The 15,999-nt window shown below is 32.7% G+C and overlaps 1 protein-coding gene across 2 annotated transcripts in view; it reads right to left on the reverse strand.

Annotated features, from left to right (window-relative positions):
* Positions 1-279: 279 nt before the first annotated feature.
* Positions 280-15,999, reverse strand: part of LOC121371131 (mitogen-activated protein kinase kinase kinase 11-like) — a 45,234-nt gene continuing 29,514 nt past the window's right edge. The window contains exons 5-8 of one of the 2 annotated variants that reach the window (XM_041496798.1): positions 15,730-15,970; positions 14,836-14,973; positions 10,687-10,866; positions 280-10,196 (exon numbers count right to left, since the gene is read on the reverse strand). In XM_041496798.1, coding sequence (XP_041352732.1) covers positions 8,992-10,196; positions 10,687-10,866; positions 14,836-14,973; positions 15,730-15,970 — 1,764 coding nt within the window. In that variant the 3' untranslated portion in view covers positions 280-8,991. Of the gene's footprint in view, positions 10,197-10,686; positions 10,867-14,811; positions 14,974-15,729; positions 15,971-15,999 lie in introns of both variants that reach the window. The other variant, XM_041496797.1, reaches the window with a different exon arrangement.

The following is a 15,999-nucleotide window of genomic DNA, read 5'->3' on the forward strand; positions in this document are numbered from 1 at the left end:
CTGTCTGTGGGATGGTGCATATAAAAGATCCCTTGCTGGCAGTTGCTGCTAATTGAAAAGATTAGCTCATAAAGTGGCGACAGTGGGTTTCCTCTCAATATCTGTGTGGTCCTTAACAATATGTCCAACGCCATATAACCATAAATAAAATGTGTTGAGTGCGTCGTTAAAGAAAACATTCCTGTATAAACAAGAAAAGTTTTGTTATTGATAAAGACAGTTAGTTCTACTGCAAAACAAACAAACATATGGTAATATATAACATAACAAACACATGGCAATATTCAAATAGTTGTTTATTTCAAGTTGTTTTTTTAATCTGTACAGTCCCCACTTTCCACATATGTAAAATATACTGTGGTGCTCCTTTTAATCCACTAAAATGGCTATGCTCATACATGTTACAATCTAACATACTAGTACACAGAAAGTTGCTATTGCTTACACATCAATAGAAACAAGATTTGCAATGTTGTTTTGCTTATAGAACGGCACAAAAATGCTTATATATTCATGTCATAAATATAACTTGCATATTTTAATAGATAAGGCCAGCTTTATTATTTACTTTAAAAAATCAAATAGTTGATTCATTCAGCTGAAAACAATATTACACATGGCTCTGGATTCAAAAGCAACTTCTGTTCGACAACATTTTCCCATTTTCAGAAATCAACATATTATAAAGCTAAATATTTTGAATAAATGTGTTTTGAGTATTTGAGCTTACCAATATTAATTTGATAAAGTAGTATTTCATGTACTGTTTTTTGCCTAAAATTTCCACTGATTAAAATTTTGAAGCAAATTTTATTTTAGAAGACTGTTAAAATATTATAATAGATTATGAACTTTTTAAAACACTGATGGGGTTTCACTGTATATAGAGGGAATAATAATAAGGAATAAGCTATATAATTATCTAGTATAATACATCAACATGTTAATAGAATTACAGTTTGTTTATGATGTGTAGTTTATAACATTAAAAAAAGTATTAAACAAATGACACACCATACAAAAGGACCAAACAAATAACAGTTTCTACAAAGAATAAAGTCGCACAAGACTTGTTTCATTCTGATAAAATAAGTACACAAATGTTTATCACAACCTTGCCATCAAAATATGTCAAAACATACTTGCATAGCAATTAACATTCATGTTACTGCATAGTTAATATTTTTGTTCAGTGCCATAAATCTGTATCTTTATTCTATCACTTAAAAGAAGAGAGAAAAAAAAAGAAGAAATTTTTACAGTACAAAATACATTACGGATACTATCAGTAAGCATTGTTTTGATAATTTTACATATGAATAGTTTAAACTGTGAATATTTCAACAATATTAAAAGTAGGTTATAAAAGGTAACCGATATGTCAAACATTTATTTATTGCTCCTCAGGATTAAAAAAAAGAAAAAAAGATGTAAAATATCACATTTTGGATTGATATTTCACATCATTTGACAAATGATATAACTTAATATCAGTTTGTATAGTAGGCTATGTACAAAGTATGTGTATGCTATGTACAAAGTATGTGTATGTATATGTGTATGTATGTGTGTATGTATGTATGTATGTATGTATGTATGTATGTATGTATGTATGTATGTATGTATGTATGTATGTATGTATGTATGTATGTATGTATGTATATATGTATGTATGTATATATATATATATATATATATATATATATAGGTATTATAGTTAAAACTAATAATTATTGCTGAACATGAAAAATCTACAAATACAAAATCAAAGACCAGCTTTATATCTTTGCAATCTAGCAACTTTTATAATTCCTGTGACCTCATGTTGAGAATTTTTTTGATACAAATATGTTAGCCATTTCACTCAAGTCAACATTAGCTGCAGTTCAGGCTACATATTTTCAAAGCTATCTTAGCCCTGCAATATTGTAAAACCGCTGTAGGCTATGATGTCACTATGAGACATGTCATAGCCCCAGACAGTTTTACAATATCGTAGCTCTAAGACATCTTCAAAAACCTGGGCCCTGTTCATTAAGCGAGACAAATCCCAAACTAAACGGATATGTGAACACAAGTAATTGCTGGATATCGGGCACTAACAGTGTGTCCATTCTTCACAGATCATGAACAAAATCTAAATAATCTTGGCCAAGAACCCATACTGGGTTTGAAATGCACCCTGAATAATCACGTTGACAGCCATTTTGATGTTTAAAATCAGTTTATAGAAGAGGCATTAAGACCTTGGAAGACTGTTAACATTATATACCACAGCCTTTTATGTACCAATCATGGGTACTGGCTGGGATGAGGAAACATTACCAAGCATACATATGGATTGCTTTCTAATTATCATAATGGTCAGCAGCCCTTCAAGTGCCAATTAGTGTAACTCAAAACAAGTAACATCATTTCCATAACTACTGTGTTCCATCGGGAAAACCATAAGACATACAATCTGGTGTAATAAAGAATGATAAATACTCACTTATACATTTTTTATTTGTTTTTACAAGGAAGATCATCATTCAAACAGAATATGGAAGCATACAGCAAAATACTTTCATACAATATACAGATTAAAGCATTATAAAAATATAATGGATAATACTCTATAATTTGAGGTATATACTTCTATACATAATCGGGCTATAGTACAGTAATATAGTGAATATGAATGATATGCATAAATAACATGCTGATAAACAAGGCACTTGCCATCTTTCTGCTGCTATAATGGCTTACTTTTTTAAACATGACTTAGTTATTCACTTAAGTTTCATTGCCAACTATCATTTGACGGATATTTGCAAAGACCAAGTAAATCTTTGAATAAGCAAATATGCAACTTACTTATGTGTTTTTATTTGTTTAACCAAAAGAAGACTCTTCGTGTAAGTCATAAATACCATGGTCCATGATTATAAAACTTGAAAAGTCCATACACAAAAGTTTCGTAACGTCTCCACATTTTAACTACATGTTGAAAGACTTTAGAATTTTATACGGACAGGACCAGATCTCATAATAAACACACATGCGGTCTAAAGAGCGTGAACCAAATCATCCACTTATCACGCTTTATTGGACCTAGATATGCATACCAGAAATTGAAAGGACAAGCAAAGATACAATAAATACTGCCAGTTAATTTACCAGATTTAACAGGCTTTAAAAACAAAATAATTTTAACAGTCAACATTTTAGTCATACCAAACCTCTGGTAACCACCTTTGTCAAGCAGTTATCCAAACTGCTCAAATACAGACCAACAGTACATCATGACCTGTGTTAAGCAACCCAACGTCTTATGAGGCTACTTTATGACACTCCTTTAGGTGCATACTCAATACAGATAACAGTCTAAAGAAGTGCTTTTCATGCTGTGTATTCAACAGAAAGCCAGTTATTAACTGACCGAAGTCCCAAAATGTGCTACTGTATTTTTATCACTGTTAATTCGAGGAAAGGTATAAACACTGCTGTTTTATTAATGCAAAAGGACTCCCTAATTTTTTAATTATGTGCTTATAAATGCATGCAAATATTATTTCAATTATATTACTGGTACCAAAACAACTGTCATCAAAAATCTAGTTAAATTTAATAGAAATGAGATCACAGGAAATTCACCCGGGTTTCTCAAAGTATAAATGGTACAAAAATGGTTGTTCATATAGATTTAAATACAATAGTCCTTGACAATCCCAAATAAACAAGTAAATAGATGGTAAGTAATTCACACAAGATTGGTCAATACATGCATTTTAAACTTTGGACTTAACAATATAAATGTTTTCAGTTTACACCTATGGTAGTACAGGTATCTCAATGTTAGAACCACCACTGGAGACAGAAACCGGTCAAACATTGATCACTCTTAGTAAACCTACTACTGGATTTCTCCTTTCTCAACACCAAATAGTCACAACACATTAAGTGCCAAACGATTAAAACAAACTCATGAACAACACATTTTTAATCACAGGCCATACGATTTCAAATTTCATGGGAAACACTTTTTCGGTTCTGTGCCTTGTGATCATGGGAACCCATTGAAAACGTTTTATTTATATATATATATATATATATAATTTCCAGTGAATAGTCATAATCAATGTAATAGTCATGGGAAACACTTTTTCGGTTCTGTGCCTTGTGATCATGGGAACCCATTGAAAACGTTTATTTATATATATATATATATATATATAATTTCCAGTGAATAGTCATAATCAATATAATAGTCATGGGAAACAAAATTTTGGTTCCAGAAATGATCGTTTCCATGAAATCTGAAGGCTTGTAATCAACTTTTAAAAACTGTTTCATCTCACACCACCAAACATTCTCTAGCTTCCCAGTTATTAACCTGTGTTTTTAATATTAAATATTTTATTTACCAAACCTACAGTAGGGGCCTAATTTATGATTTAGTCAATTTTTGTAATACTATACAGTAATAAAAATAATGATTTATGAATTGGTTCATAATGTATCTTGTGTTTATTGTGCATAGTATTTAAAACAAAGATCATTCTTTTGACAATCAATTCTTTCAATCTTTGATTCATCTCTTTTCAACTTCAACACAACTTGTTTGAATAAACTGGATCTGAAACCGACTAAATATTTTTGCAGGAAATTACACGCATGATTAACTATATTTAAGGAGCAGCAGAAACCAAGTCACTAGGTATTATCCCATTCTAGAATTCTTCACAACTGATATGTTACACCATTATGCACCATGTTATCTCTAGCAAAAATACTCAACAAAAACAACCTACAATCAAACAACATAAACCACTTGCCGATACTCAGACAGTAGTCTGTGTCATACTCATAGATGGAGGTTCCTTACAGGATAATGGGTTGCTATAAGTATTACCATATGTAACCACTGAATTAAATAATGTACTGGGAAGTTTGTCAAAAAGACTCTTTTTTTTCCCCCTTTAACCTGGAGCTGTCGGTAATGGGAATGCATGTCTGTCTCAAAACCAAAATGATTTCAAATATGACATTTATCGTGACAAACTCTGATAGCCATAAAACTGTCAGACAAATAATGTACTATGTCACAGTTGGATTGTAGCATCTAAAAACATAGCCAGGGAATAGGACAGCTAAATGGGAAACATACAATTGTTACACAATATAATATTATATGTAAATAAACAAGAATAAACAATCTGTATGCAAAGAAGATGATTTTCCATGTATAATTTATGTATCTGTCAAATATTTCATTCTTAAAACAGAACAATTTTCTTTCACATGACTTATTTAGCACAGTAAAATCAGTTCAACAAGATACACATCTAAGCTAAGTATTTAACATTTTCACTTTTACTGAATGCCAAATACTTTATCAAAGGTTCCAATAAAATGTGAAGATGTTGAATACTGCCCCCCAACCCAACTCCCACCCCCAACCCCTGGATGTTTATCCTGTTGAATCGGCTGTCCTTTATATACAGGTTGCACAATACAGGTTTTATAAGATAGGTTTTATTGTATATCATAGCCGTTTATCTTAACTATGTTTGATGAATGCCTCGAGCAAGTATCAAAGATATAAAAAAAAAGCAGTTATATTACATGATTTACACCAAGCATAATGAATACCAATGAGTTACGTATCGATGCTAGATACACTAGGTTTTAAAGTTTGATACTTTTAAACATGGTTTCCAATGATGTAAAGTGTATGCTGTCAGTCTTCATAGGTGCGTTCTTACTAATATCGGTAAACAAATATCTACAGTAAGCTGTTTAACACTTTAAAATCAAAATGTCATGCACATGAAGTTAAAAAATTTGTACTCAGTTATTTCTTTAAAATAATTTTTGTGATTGGTGAATTAAGGTCATGACAATGTTTACAGTATCTCCAGTGTTTCACAGACTGGTTTATAGTTTATAAAATAGTGTACTACATAAAGGTTATAATTCTAAAATTCAGCATACTTTTATTTAACCAGAATACCCTGCATCATTAACAAATTTTGTTTCTATATATTGTACCACCAAACAAGAATAGATTAAACTGATCCCATCCCTCCTGCTGTCAGTGCTCTGTGATACAATCATCCTCAGTAAATTAGTAAATAAATAGGGGTTGTCGGATTCACTCTTATTAAGTAAACAAATTACATGATGAAAATAAAACTTTAAAATAATAAAGATTTTGAACACTCATTCACTACCAGTAACTATAATACCACTTATCATATTTTATCATATGGTTAATGAAGTTAAGATTAACTTTACTACACATTTACAGTACTAAAAGATAATATACGGAAAGGTTATAATGGTGAAGATGGACACCGATTTCAAATGTGTTAACAACTTAAAACAGGAAATCTGAGCTTTTCACTGCAGAGTAGTAACATGTAAGACACACACACATGGGAAATGAATGATATGAGCAAGTGATAAGTAAAACTAAAATATAGATTTCCAGCAAGACCAATAAAACAAAACAAGATTGAGCATGTTTTTTAACATTAACTGGCACTATCCTGAAATTAGTCTGTCAATGTTCAGTGTAATTTGGAATGAACAGCTGGCATGTTTCAGTTCTAGCTTTTTATCTTCTTTTTTTTCTTTTTCTTTTTAAAATATGTATTATAGGAACAATGCATTTAATTGAAATACATCCTAATTGGAAAAAACCCACAACTGTAATAATACAGAAACTATCATAATTTCATTTAATATAATTATTTTTAAAACAGAAACATATTCAAAGATCTTACATGGTAACAACATGTACATATCATAGATTTAAAGATTAAACAACCATATTTATAATTATTTAATTCCCAATCAGCAGGGAAACTCATGTTTTTTAAAGTTTATATATTGCTATTATATTTTTCAAATAAATGTATTTTAAAAATATTTTATTAACATCTGCAATATATGTCACTATTGGAATGTTATGGTAAATGATGAATAATAAATATAAAATCGCATGGTGACATCCAATTTGGTTTCTTCATTAACCTCCATACCCGAAAGCCACTTGAGGCATACCATCTGAAAAAAATATCACTAGGTACTAGTCCTATTTATAAATTTTGGACAACAATTTTTTTTAATCTGCAATATCTGACACCAAGTATCACGTTATCACATATTATTTTATAGCACTTTGCAGAAGAGTAGTAACTCCCACGGTGTTGAATTATTTGGTTAAATTTTGGCCAAATGGTTGCATAAATGAAAACAATGTTTTATTACAAGTGAACATTACTAACTATCATACATATGTACACATATGGAGATATTCATTTGATTTTTTTTGTGCATAATTATGTACTTGAAGTGGAATTTATACACGGTGGTACAACTTTGTACAACATATATATATATATATATATATACACATTACAAGAACTGTACATTTATTGAGAAGGTTTGAAAGATAAGAATATTAATTTGATTCTCAATCATACAGGTAGGGGAACCACCTTTTTTGTTTAAATAATGAAGACAGTATCTAAGTCATTATTGCACAATACACTATGTAGTCAACTGCAAATCAAAATAATAATAAAACATTTAAAACAGTCTCAAATTGAAACTATTAAATTTTTAGGAATGTATCAAATATTTCTATCAGGCACAGCAGGACAGAAATATATATATATATATATATATAATATTATATAATCCAAGTTTTTGACCTGTTAACATCAATCTATTCTACTTCTAACATGATCATTATTTTCTAGTTCAATATGTATAAATATAATAAATGATGGCAATGTAAATGTTTTAGGAAAGTATAAAAAAAATTGTTCAGATATTTTTAGTGTGGATACAATGATACAAAATATACAAATATCCCGATTACTTATGTAATATAATAATGAAATGGTAGCTATCATGGAATATACATATTACATAATTAAGGAGCCTCAATGGAGCAAGCATTTCCTGTAAATTAAAACCAGCTATATGTCATCACATGCAGTGAATATAAAACACTGCATTTGTTATCACACGTTGTGAATATAAAATACTGCATATTTATTATATTTATTCATTGTAGATGGAAAAAACCCTAAAATATTTTTTTCTTTTTAATTATTATGTTGAAGATATAGCATGCTTAATGAGGTTACAACAATTCAGTAGTTAGCATTTTTTAAAACCACTATGTTAAAACACATTAATTTGTCAACTAATGAAATGTAAGAACTGTTTAATTTCACATCTTTATTAAAATTGCTTTAAAAAACTGATTAAATTTTTTTATGTTTTTGTTCTTTTCCAAAAATACCCCATTGAGACTTCTTTGATGCAATCATTTAGCTATTTGTAAAAAAACAAAAAACAAAAAACACCAATCTACAGAACCCTGCTGTTTAGGTAAATTTAGATACAAAACATCCAATATCTAATACATTCACATACTGTGTTCAGTAATTGAAAAAAAAATATGGGAGACATGTACAGTAGGTTTGAAACAGAAAATACAGTATAGGTTAGAAAGAATAGTACCTAAATAAATGTAAAATCAGTTTTTCAATTTACAATGATGATGCCATACAATATGTAGATCAAATGCCATATGTTCAACATCGTATCGCCCTGCTTTATTATTTGCTTTTGCTTGATACAGAATTTGTATTAGTATTATATAATAGGTTGAGAGTAAGACATTTTAATTGCAGATGGCACTTTCTTGCTCTCAATAGAATTTTTACCCTATTCTACTGATTTCTAACCTATACTGCAACAATTTTCTGAAGAACATTTTGTCAGTCTGCAAAACAGCCTAAAGAGTATAACACTTAAGTACATATGAGTAATTGTGAAAAATTACTAATGATTCAAATAAAGAAATCCACATTAAATTCAGATTATTTGTGAAAAGAAATTTAAAAACAACAACCCAGCAATAACTTTTCCTTTTATCTTCAGTCGAAAGACTTTTAGCATGAGATGTGCACAAAACTGTTGTTCTATTCACTGCCATACAAACTCTTTTTCCAGTTCTTTAGCAGTTGGACGTGCAAACACAGGTTTCGGCTTCACAAGAGGCTCCCGCATGTCCTGGCTCTGGCCCTCCACGTCTATGTCAAGCAGTGTCTTTTGGTGTCGGATATGGGGTGGGGTGTTTCCGGGGGACATCTGTGAACGAGCAGAGTAATAATGGGTGTTTTCTGGATATGGTTCCGGAGGTGTCGCCCGGGGTCGGGGGGAATCCCAGGATGTATCTCGAGATGACGATGTAGCAGCAAGGTTTGGAGAATCTCTTGGTGCTGAATTGAAGTGTTTTTTGGGAGGTGGTATCGGTGGCTGCCTGATCTTTGGACCCACCTCGAGTGTGGTGGGTCTCTGAGCTGGCTCCCCTGTAGGCTTTCGGCGTGGAGGCAGCGGCTGTACTCCATACGAATCGGCCTGCCGATACGAGCGTGGTTCATAGTCCTGTGGTGTGTTTGATGAGTTTGAGGTATTTGATGGGGTTCGTTTGTGTGTGTAAGTAGGTGTGTTCTTGTAATCCCTGTAGTCTGGTGCAAAATCGTCTTCAAAAGTGACGGAGCGTCTTTGTGGTGCTTGCGATGACCGAGTAGATTCGTACGTGCCACTGTCGGAGATCTGTCTCTGTAATATACTTGAGCGGTCGGAGATCATAGTTGAGTCACTCTCTGCATACGATAACCGCTGGGGAGATGATTTTGATCCAATCGTGCTGGACGTTTGAGACCCTGGACTATCATCTTTCTCTGTGAACTGCATGGGTACTTCAAAGTTCTGAATGCTAGGTCGCTGCCGAGTCTGAACACCGTGATATGTATGACGAAAACCTGAAGCATTTGAGTAGTTAATGTTATTAAAATTACCTTCCGGCTCAATGAACGAGTCACGGACTGCACCAAGATATGCATCTCGTCTATTTAAAATAAACGAATCCCGTTTCTTCATGTTTTTCTCCTCCTCCACAGAATGAAGATTTGGATGAATAGCAGAGGTATTTGAGATCCTAATATCAAAACCTGCCCCCACGGCAGCAAGAACAACTCCCATGTTGTACAGTACACTATCACTTTTCTTTCGCACCGCAAAGCGTTTCTGAGTACCAGACTCTGAGCCTCCGTTAACTGGAGATGGTGGAATGTGTTTTATTTTATGATCATCAGAGAAGTCGGGCCAGTCCTCCTCTTCATCATCTGAAACAATCAACACCATCAAAACTGGAGAGAAATGATATAAAACTGTAGACCAACAATTAAACGATGTAATATCCCCAATTTGATTAATCAGATGTTAACTGTGATGTAACTTAGAGCAAGGTATAATTTTTATTCACCGTTTTTCATTCAATGGATTTTATTTAGTGTTGGTTATAAAAACTCAGTTTCTAACATCAAAACTTTTATTTTTATTTTGTTTAGGAAAATTGTACATTATTTATAACAAAATAAATATAGAAGTAAATAAATAAAAAATATACAATGTTAAATATGGGAAGGGCAATATACATTTAAAAAGAAACTGTAGATTGGAGATTATATAAAATAATATATACTTTTTAATGGGAAAATTTATACTGTTTCAATGACAATGATAAATATATTTATAAATTTCTAATTGTCTTGATGCAAAAAATAAACCAAGCAGAACAATTTCTTTTAAAAACAAAAATGACTAATCACTTACAAAGCTCTTTTAATGCCCCTATATTGGAATGTCCACCACCAAGAGCTCTGAAAGACTTCTCAAGATTTGGAGCACTTTTCGACCATCGACCATCAGCAAAAATAATAGATGATCGATGATGTTTGTCATTCTTTACTGAACTTGGTCCCCATGTTTTGCCTTTCACACCATCGACTGGATCTAAAACAAATAAAATGTCTCATCAATAAAACATCAACCCACCTTTACAAAAGATCTGCTGGATATAAACATGGTTTGATTTATGCAATGATTTATCATTTAATACCTAAAGCAACTATTACAAAAGATAGCACTAATCTAACAGATGTCATGAACATGAAAGTCAGTGATAGTTTCCTATTCATTCTGCTTAAAATAATGCAAACTATCATAAAAAGTAATGTCATTGCCATGGTATAACACAAGTTTTCAAGGTGTGCTTTTTCTTCCTGGTGTTCTGCTATTTTTTCTCGTCAAAAGAAATAAAGAATTGATAGTCTTTCCCACGATTATTACGATGCTGACGTGAATGTTATCATCCACCTAATGGATGAATGGTTTCCTGGCCAGATTTGTACGATTTCTCACAGCTCTGAGCCACTGCTGCCAGAAAGACTGACAAGGCTAAAAGGTGAGTAGATATATTAAGTCCCACACTTGTTGTATATAACCTCTTGACATACACCCTCAGTGCCCCTGAACATCATTAACTAGGGCTGTACTACCCCAAGAGGGGGACCTTAAAGCAGCTGGAGCCAAAGTGCTCCAGTATGTACGACACCGGGTATATAGACATGCTCTGGCAATCATCAAATCTAGTCCCACTATTAGCATAGACAGTGGATTCAAGTCATGCAAGACACTTTGTCTAGACGAAAACTCTCAAACTGACATCTAGGTAACTCCAAAATCAAAGACAATGAGCAGGCAGAGTTCACCAGTCAAGTAAGGCCAAAATAATTATTCCCAAATAATTAAGTATAAACATGCAGTGTTCTAGCTAGGATGTAGGTATACATATGGAAGTACATATTAATTTTCTTTTTATTTATGCTTCTTTTTAATTTACTAACCTTCTTGAGGGGTTTTCCGGGTAGGGGCAATCAGTTTCTAAAACCAAATTTGTAGGCCCTACTATTCTTAGATTTGGATTTTTGATGAAAAAGTATATTCATGGTAATATTACCAAATCACCAAATATAGACTATTAAGCCAGAATTAATAATTACAAAATCTCAGATCACCTAAATCCTGTTATTATTATTTTTTATTATTGTACGTAGTATTTATACCATTATTACCATCCACAAACTTAATGTAAATTAAAATAAATAAATGAAATAAAAGAAATCTATAAATGTAACAATAATGAAAGAAGTATTAGAAATACATCTAAAAAAAATATTAATTTTTTTTTATAAAGGAACAAGCTAATAAATTGGCATATGGATATATTTGCAACAAGCTGCCCACTGCATTTAATTTCTGACACTTTAAAAACAGCTATTGTTAAAGGTCAAGGTCTAGAATAGATTTCATTAACAAGTTTTTGCAGAATTAAATTTGTTTATTAAAATACACAAATATATATGCATATAACAAGTAAGCTGCGTTGGCAATTTGCTTTAAACCATATTATAAGGATGCAATTAATGTTGGATTTATAATGACCGGTTATACCAGTTAAAACTATATGCATCTTGGTTTTGGCTTTCCTTTCAAAGCGGGGGCAGGGAGGCACAAACCGGCGGCAGGGTGCAGCGCCCTTCTATTTATTGCTAGCTAGAACACAACAAACATGCCGACCTCAAAACTACTGAAATGTTAAGCTTTAATTAGATTAAAATAAACTGAAATGCACTGAATACTAGTAATAACATTAGTATTAAAAAAAACCTCACTGAGCTGAGAACAGACAAAAAGTAAAACCCTGTTGTGTTCAAATAAGTGATTTAATGCTATAAATACCGTATAAAAAAGATGTACACACCCTATTACTTTATCCTACATTTGTTCTTACTTTATAATATAATAAAGTAATATTTATCAAATTGCACAATTATTTCAACAAGAGTGCCAAATGAAATAAACAAAAACAAAAACATTTTTAACTAATGTAAAAAAAATTTTAGCTACCAGATTACTTTTTTTATTTATTTACGAACAATATTCGTTACTTCTGGTGACACTTACTAATAACATATATACGTGTGATAACAATTTATTTTCCGAAGCCTAATTTCATCACAAAAAAAAAGAGAGAAGAAAGAAGCAGATTTCTAAGTTTGTACTTCAAATAGGAAGGAAGAAAATGTTTTATTTAACGACGCACTCAACACATTTTAATTACGGTTATATGGCGTTGGACATATGGTTAAGGACCACATAGATATAGAGAGGAAACCCGCTGTCCTCACTTCATGGGCTACTCTTTTTGATTAGCAGCAAGGGATCTTTTGTATGCACCATCCCATAGACATGATACACATACCACGGCCTTTGATATACCAGTCATGGTGGACTGGCTGGAGCAAGAAATAGCCCAATGGGCCCACTCACAGGGATCGATCCCAAACCGACTGCGCATCAAGCGAACACTTTACCACTGGGCTAGATCCCACCCCTTCAATAGGAGTCATATGAACAACTGACTTACATCAGCAGCAATATGTCACTATTATGATGTATCGCTTTATTTCGTTCTCCACTTGTTCACTCTGCTTCCAGAGAATGGATGAAAAATTTTTCAGACTTAGTGGAAACGGTAAATGGGAAGCTTGCTCTGTTTGAGCAAAAACTTGCAGATAGTGATGAATCCGAACAGTATATTTGACAGATTAGACACTACTTTTTTGCCCTAAGTTAGAAGAGGACGTTTATACAACAGTGCAGATCATATGTGACTTTTACTTTCCGTTTCACGTTTGATCCACTTCTGTTAGTTTAAGTTTTGTTGTATTAAATAAGCTGCACTGATTGGTGTACATGACACTGCAAGTACGACAATGCAATAACAAATGCAATGCCCCAAGTATGATGTCATTGACATATTTTGCTCAATGCATTATCTTAGTGTTTGAACATAATATCTTGACCACATGGCGACTATGAAAAGTAATGTACAATCATTGTTATTTGGATGAGGTAAGTTTGAAAGAAGTGTGGCCCAGTGTTCATATGCAGTGTTTGTTAATAATAAATCAATGTTGTAGTAGCAAACCAATACCGTGAACTTGCAAAACATATCATGTCCTGTTGAGTTAGGCATATTTTTGTAATGGTTACAAAACATTAGGAATGCGTCAAGAGGCTACATAAATATGAGCTTTAAAATGTGTTACTGTGAAAAAGCATACATTTTTCGTATTTACTCTATATACCAGTACTCTTTATAGAAAGTTATTTACTGGTAAGGAATATTGAATACCACAAAGTCCATATCCAAAACCATCAAGTATCACACGTGCTAAATCAGAGAATGACCTACATCTGCTTTTTCAGTCCATGTTTATCCATATAGAAATGATCAAGTGCAGTTGTCAATATTTATTTTAGAGTCATAAACCATTGTCTTTCAAGATAAATACTTACAGCAGATACAAATAAGAATGCGCGTAGTAATTTTCAGCCCACCAGCTGATAAAATAAATGTCATGAGTTCACTGGTGCTACACCACTGTATTGTAAGTACTTCAAGTGATGTGTGGTGTATAAAATAGTGCGTCTTATATATGAATGATCACTGTAAAACATGCTAAAACACAGGGGTGCAGGTTATTTAACAGTGCATTGTATAGTCTGCAAAATATTGTACATGCCAGACTCCATACACAAGTTAATCACAATCATTTTAATAATTTTGTTTATTGAAGAGTAACACCAAATCACCAAAGATTGATTATCAGGAGCTAATGTCCAGAAGTTTAACTAACTACTTGGCATTTGTAACTCTCTGTAACCAATCAGGGGGACAAAAATCTTCATCCTGAATGCATGATGTGCGAACTTAGAATGACAAAATAGCTGAAGCGACATCAATATGAAGCCGCTGGTAAGGCACACTGCACAAGCTGAACACGTGGACACTGGAAGCAGCAAGCTGACGGAAGGGAAGAAGTAACTTACTGGTATAGAGGTAATCAGACTCACATGCTATGGCCCTCAGTCGCGGTGGAGGGAGAGCATGAGCAGGTGACGCTGGTGGGCTGTCTGGACTGGACGGGCAGGCAAACCGTCGCCGGTCTAGAGGAGAGTCGTCCTTCTGCACAGTAATGTTATGTCGAAAACCTGCAGACAAAAATACCCAGGAGAAAAAATCATAGCTATTAGTTTTTTCGTAATGAAACACTAGAGGACAATGCATAGTAAATTTTGTCAAAAACTTACAGAAAAATACCCAGAAATAATCATATACTTAAAATGAGTATTAGCAAGGAATAAAAAAGAAATTAGTTTTTTTTTCTGACACACTATAGACCAATTTTCATCAATCTTCGTCTACTGGATGTCAAATATTTGATTAATTCTAATGTAAGTCTTCAAAGAAAACATGCTAATTTTTCCATTAGAATCAAGAGATCTTTTATGTGATCATTCCAAAACAGGACAGCACATACCACAACCTCTGATATTTCAGACTTGGGAGCACTGGTTGAAATAGTAAAAAAACCCCACAATGCCAAGGGAATTCTATTGTAAAACCCATGCATGTCAGCCAAGCATTTATTTACTGAATTAGATCTTACCCAAAGTAGTGAAATGCATACAGACGACAGGTTAAAGCTTTCAAAACCTGGGTTATAGCTAACATAGAATTAACTTTAACTTAGCTGTAAATTCAACCAGTGGATGACAAATGATAAACCAAAGCTGGGTTACGGAATTTAACTCACAGTTAGTAGTAACAAGTGTTAAATCTGCCTTCCAAGCCCAGGAAATATCATTTTCAAAAAAGAAATTGTAATGATTTTTTTCTGCTTAAGAACATGGTTTATCAGTCATGCTACCCATTTCTTAAATATGACCATTTAGGTTTTTTTTTACCTCTCGGCTCACTAATAATTTTCCCTCCTGATTTGATCAGTTTTAACCGACTTTTCTTTGTTCTGCGTTTCTTTGGTGTGGGTTTATGCATTACTTGCTGTAGAATAAGAATGTTCAGTTCACGCTCCAAGAGATCAATTTCACGCTCTGCGAGTTCACGTTCACGTTTTTTAAGGAGTTCCTCTTGAATTTTTTGCTGCAATGCTGCCTTTGTTAGCTCCTCCTCTCGACATCTTAACTCCTAGTACAATAGAAATATTATTAATTAAG

This window comes from Gigantopelta aegis, chromosome 4, assembly GCF_016097555.1.
Source record: "Gigantopelta aegis isolate Gae_Host chromosome 4, Gae_host_genome, whole genome shotgun sequence".
NCBI classification, from domain to species: Eukaryota; Metazoa; Mollusca; class Gastropoda; order Neomphalida; family Peltospiridae; genus Gigantopelta; species Gigantopelta aegis.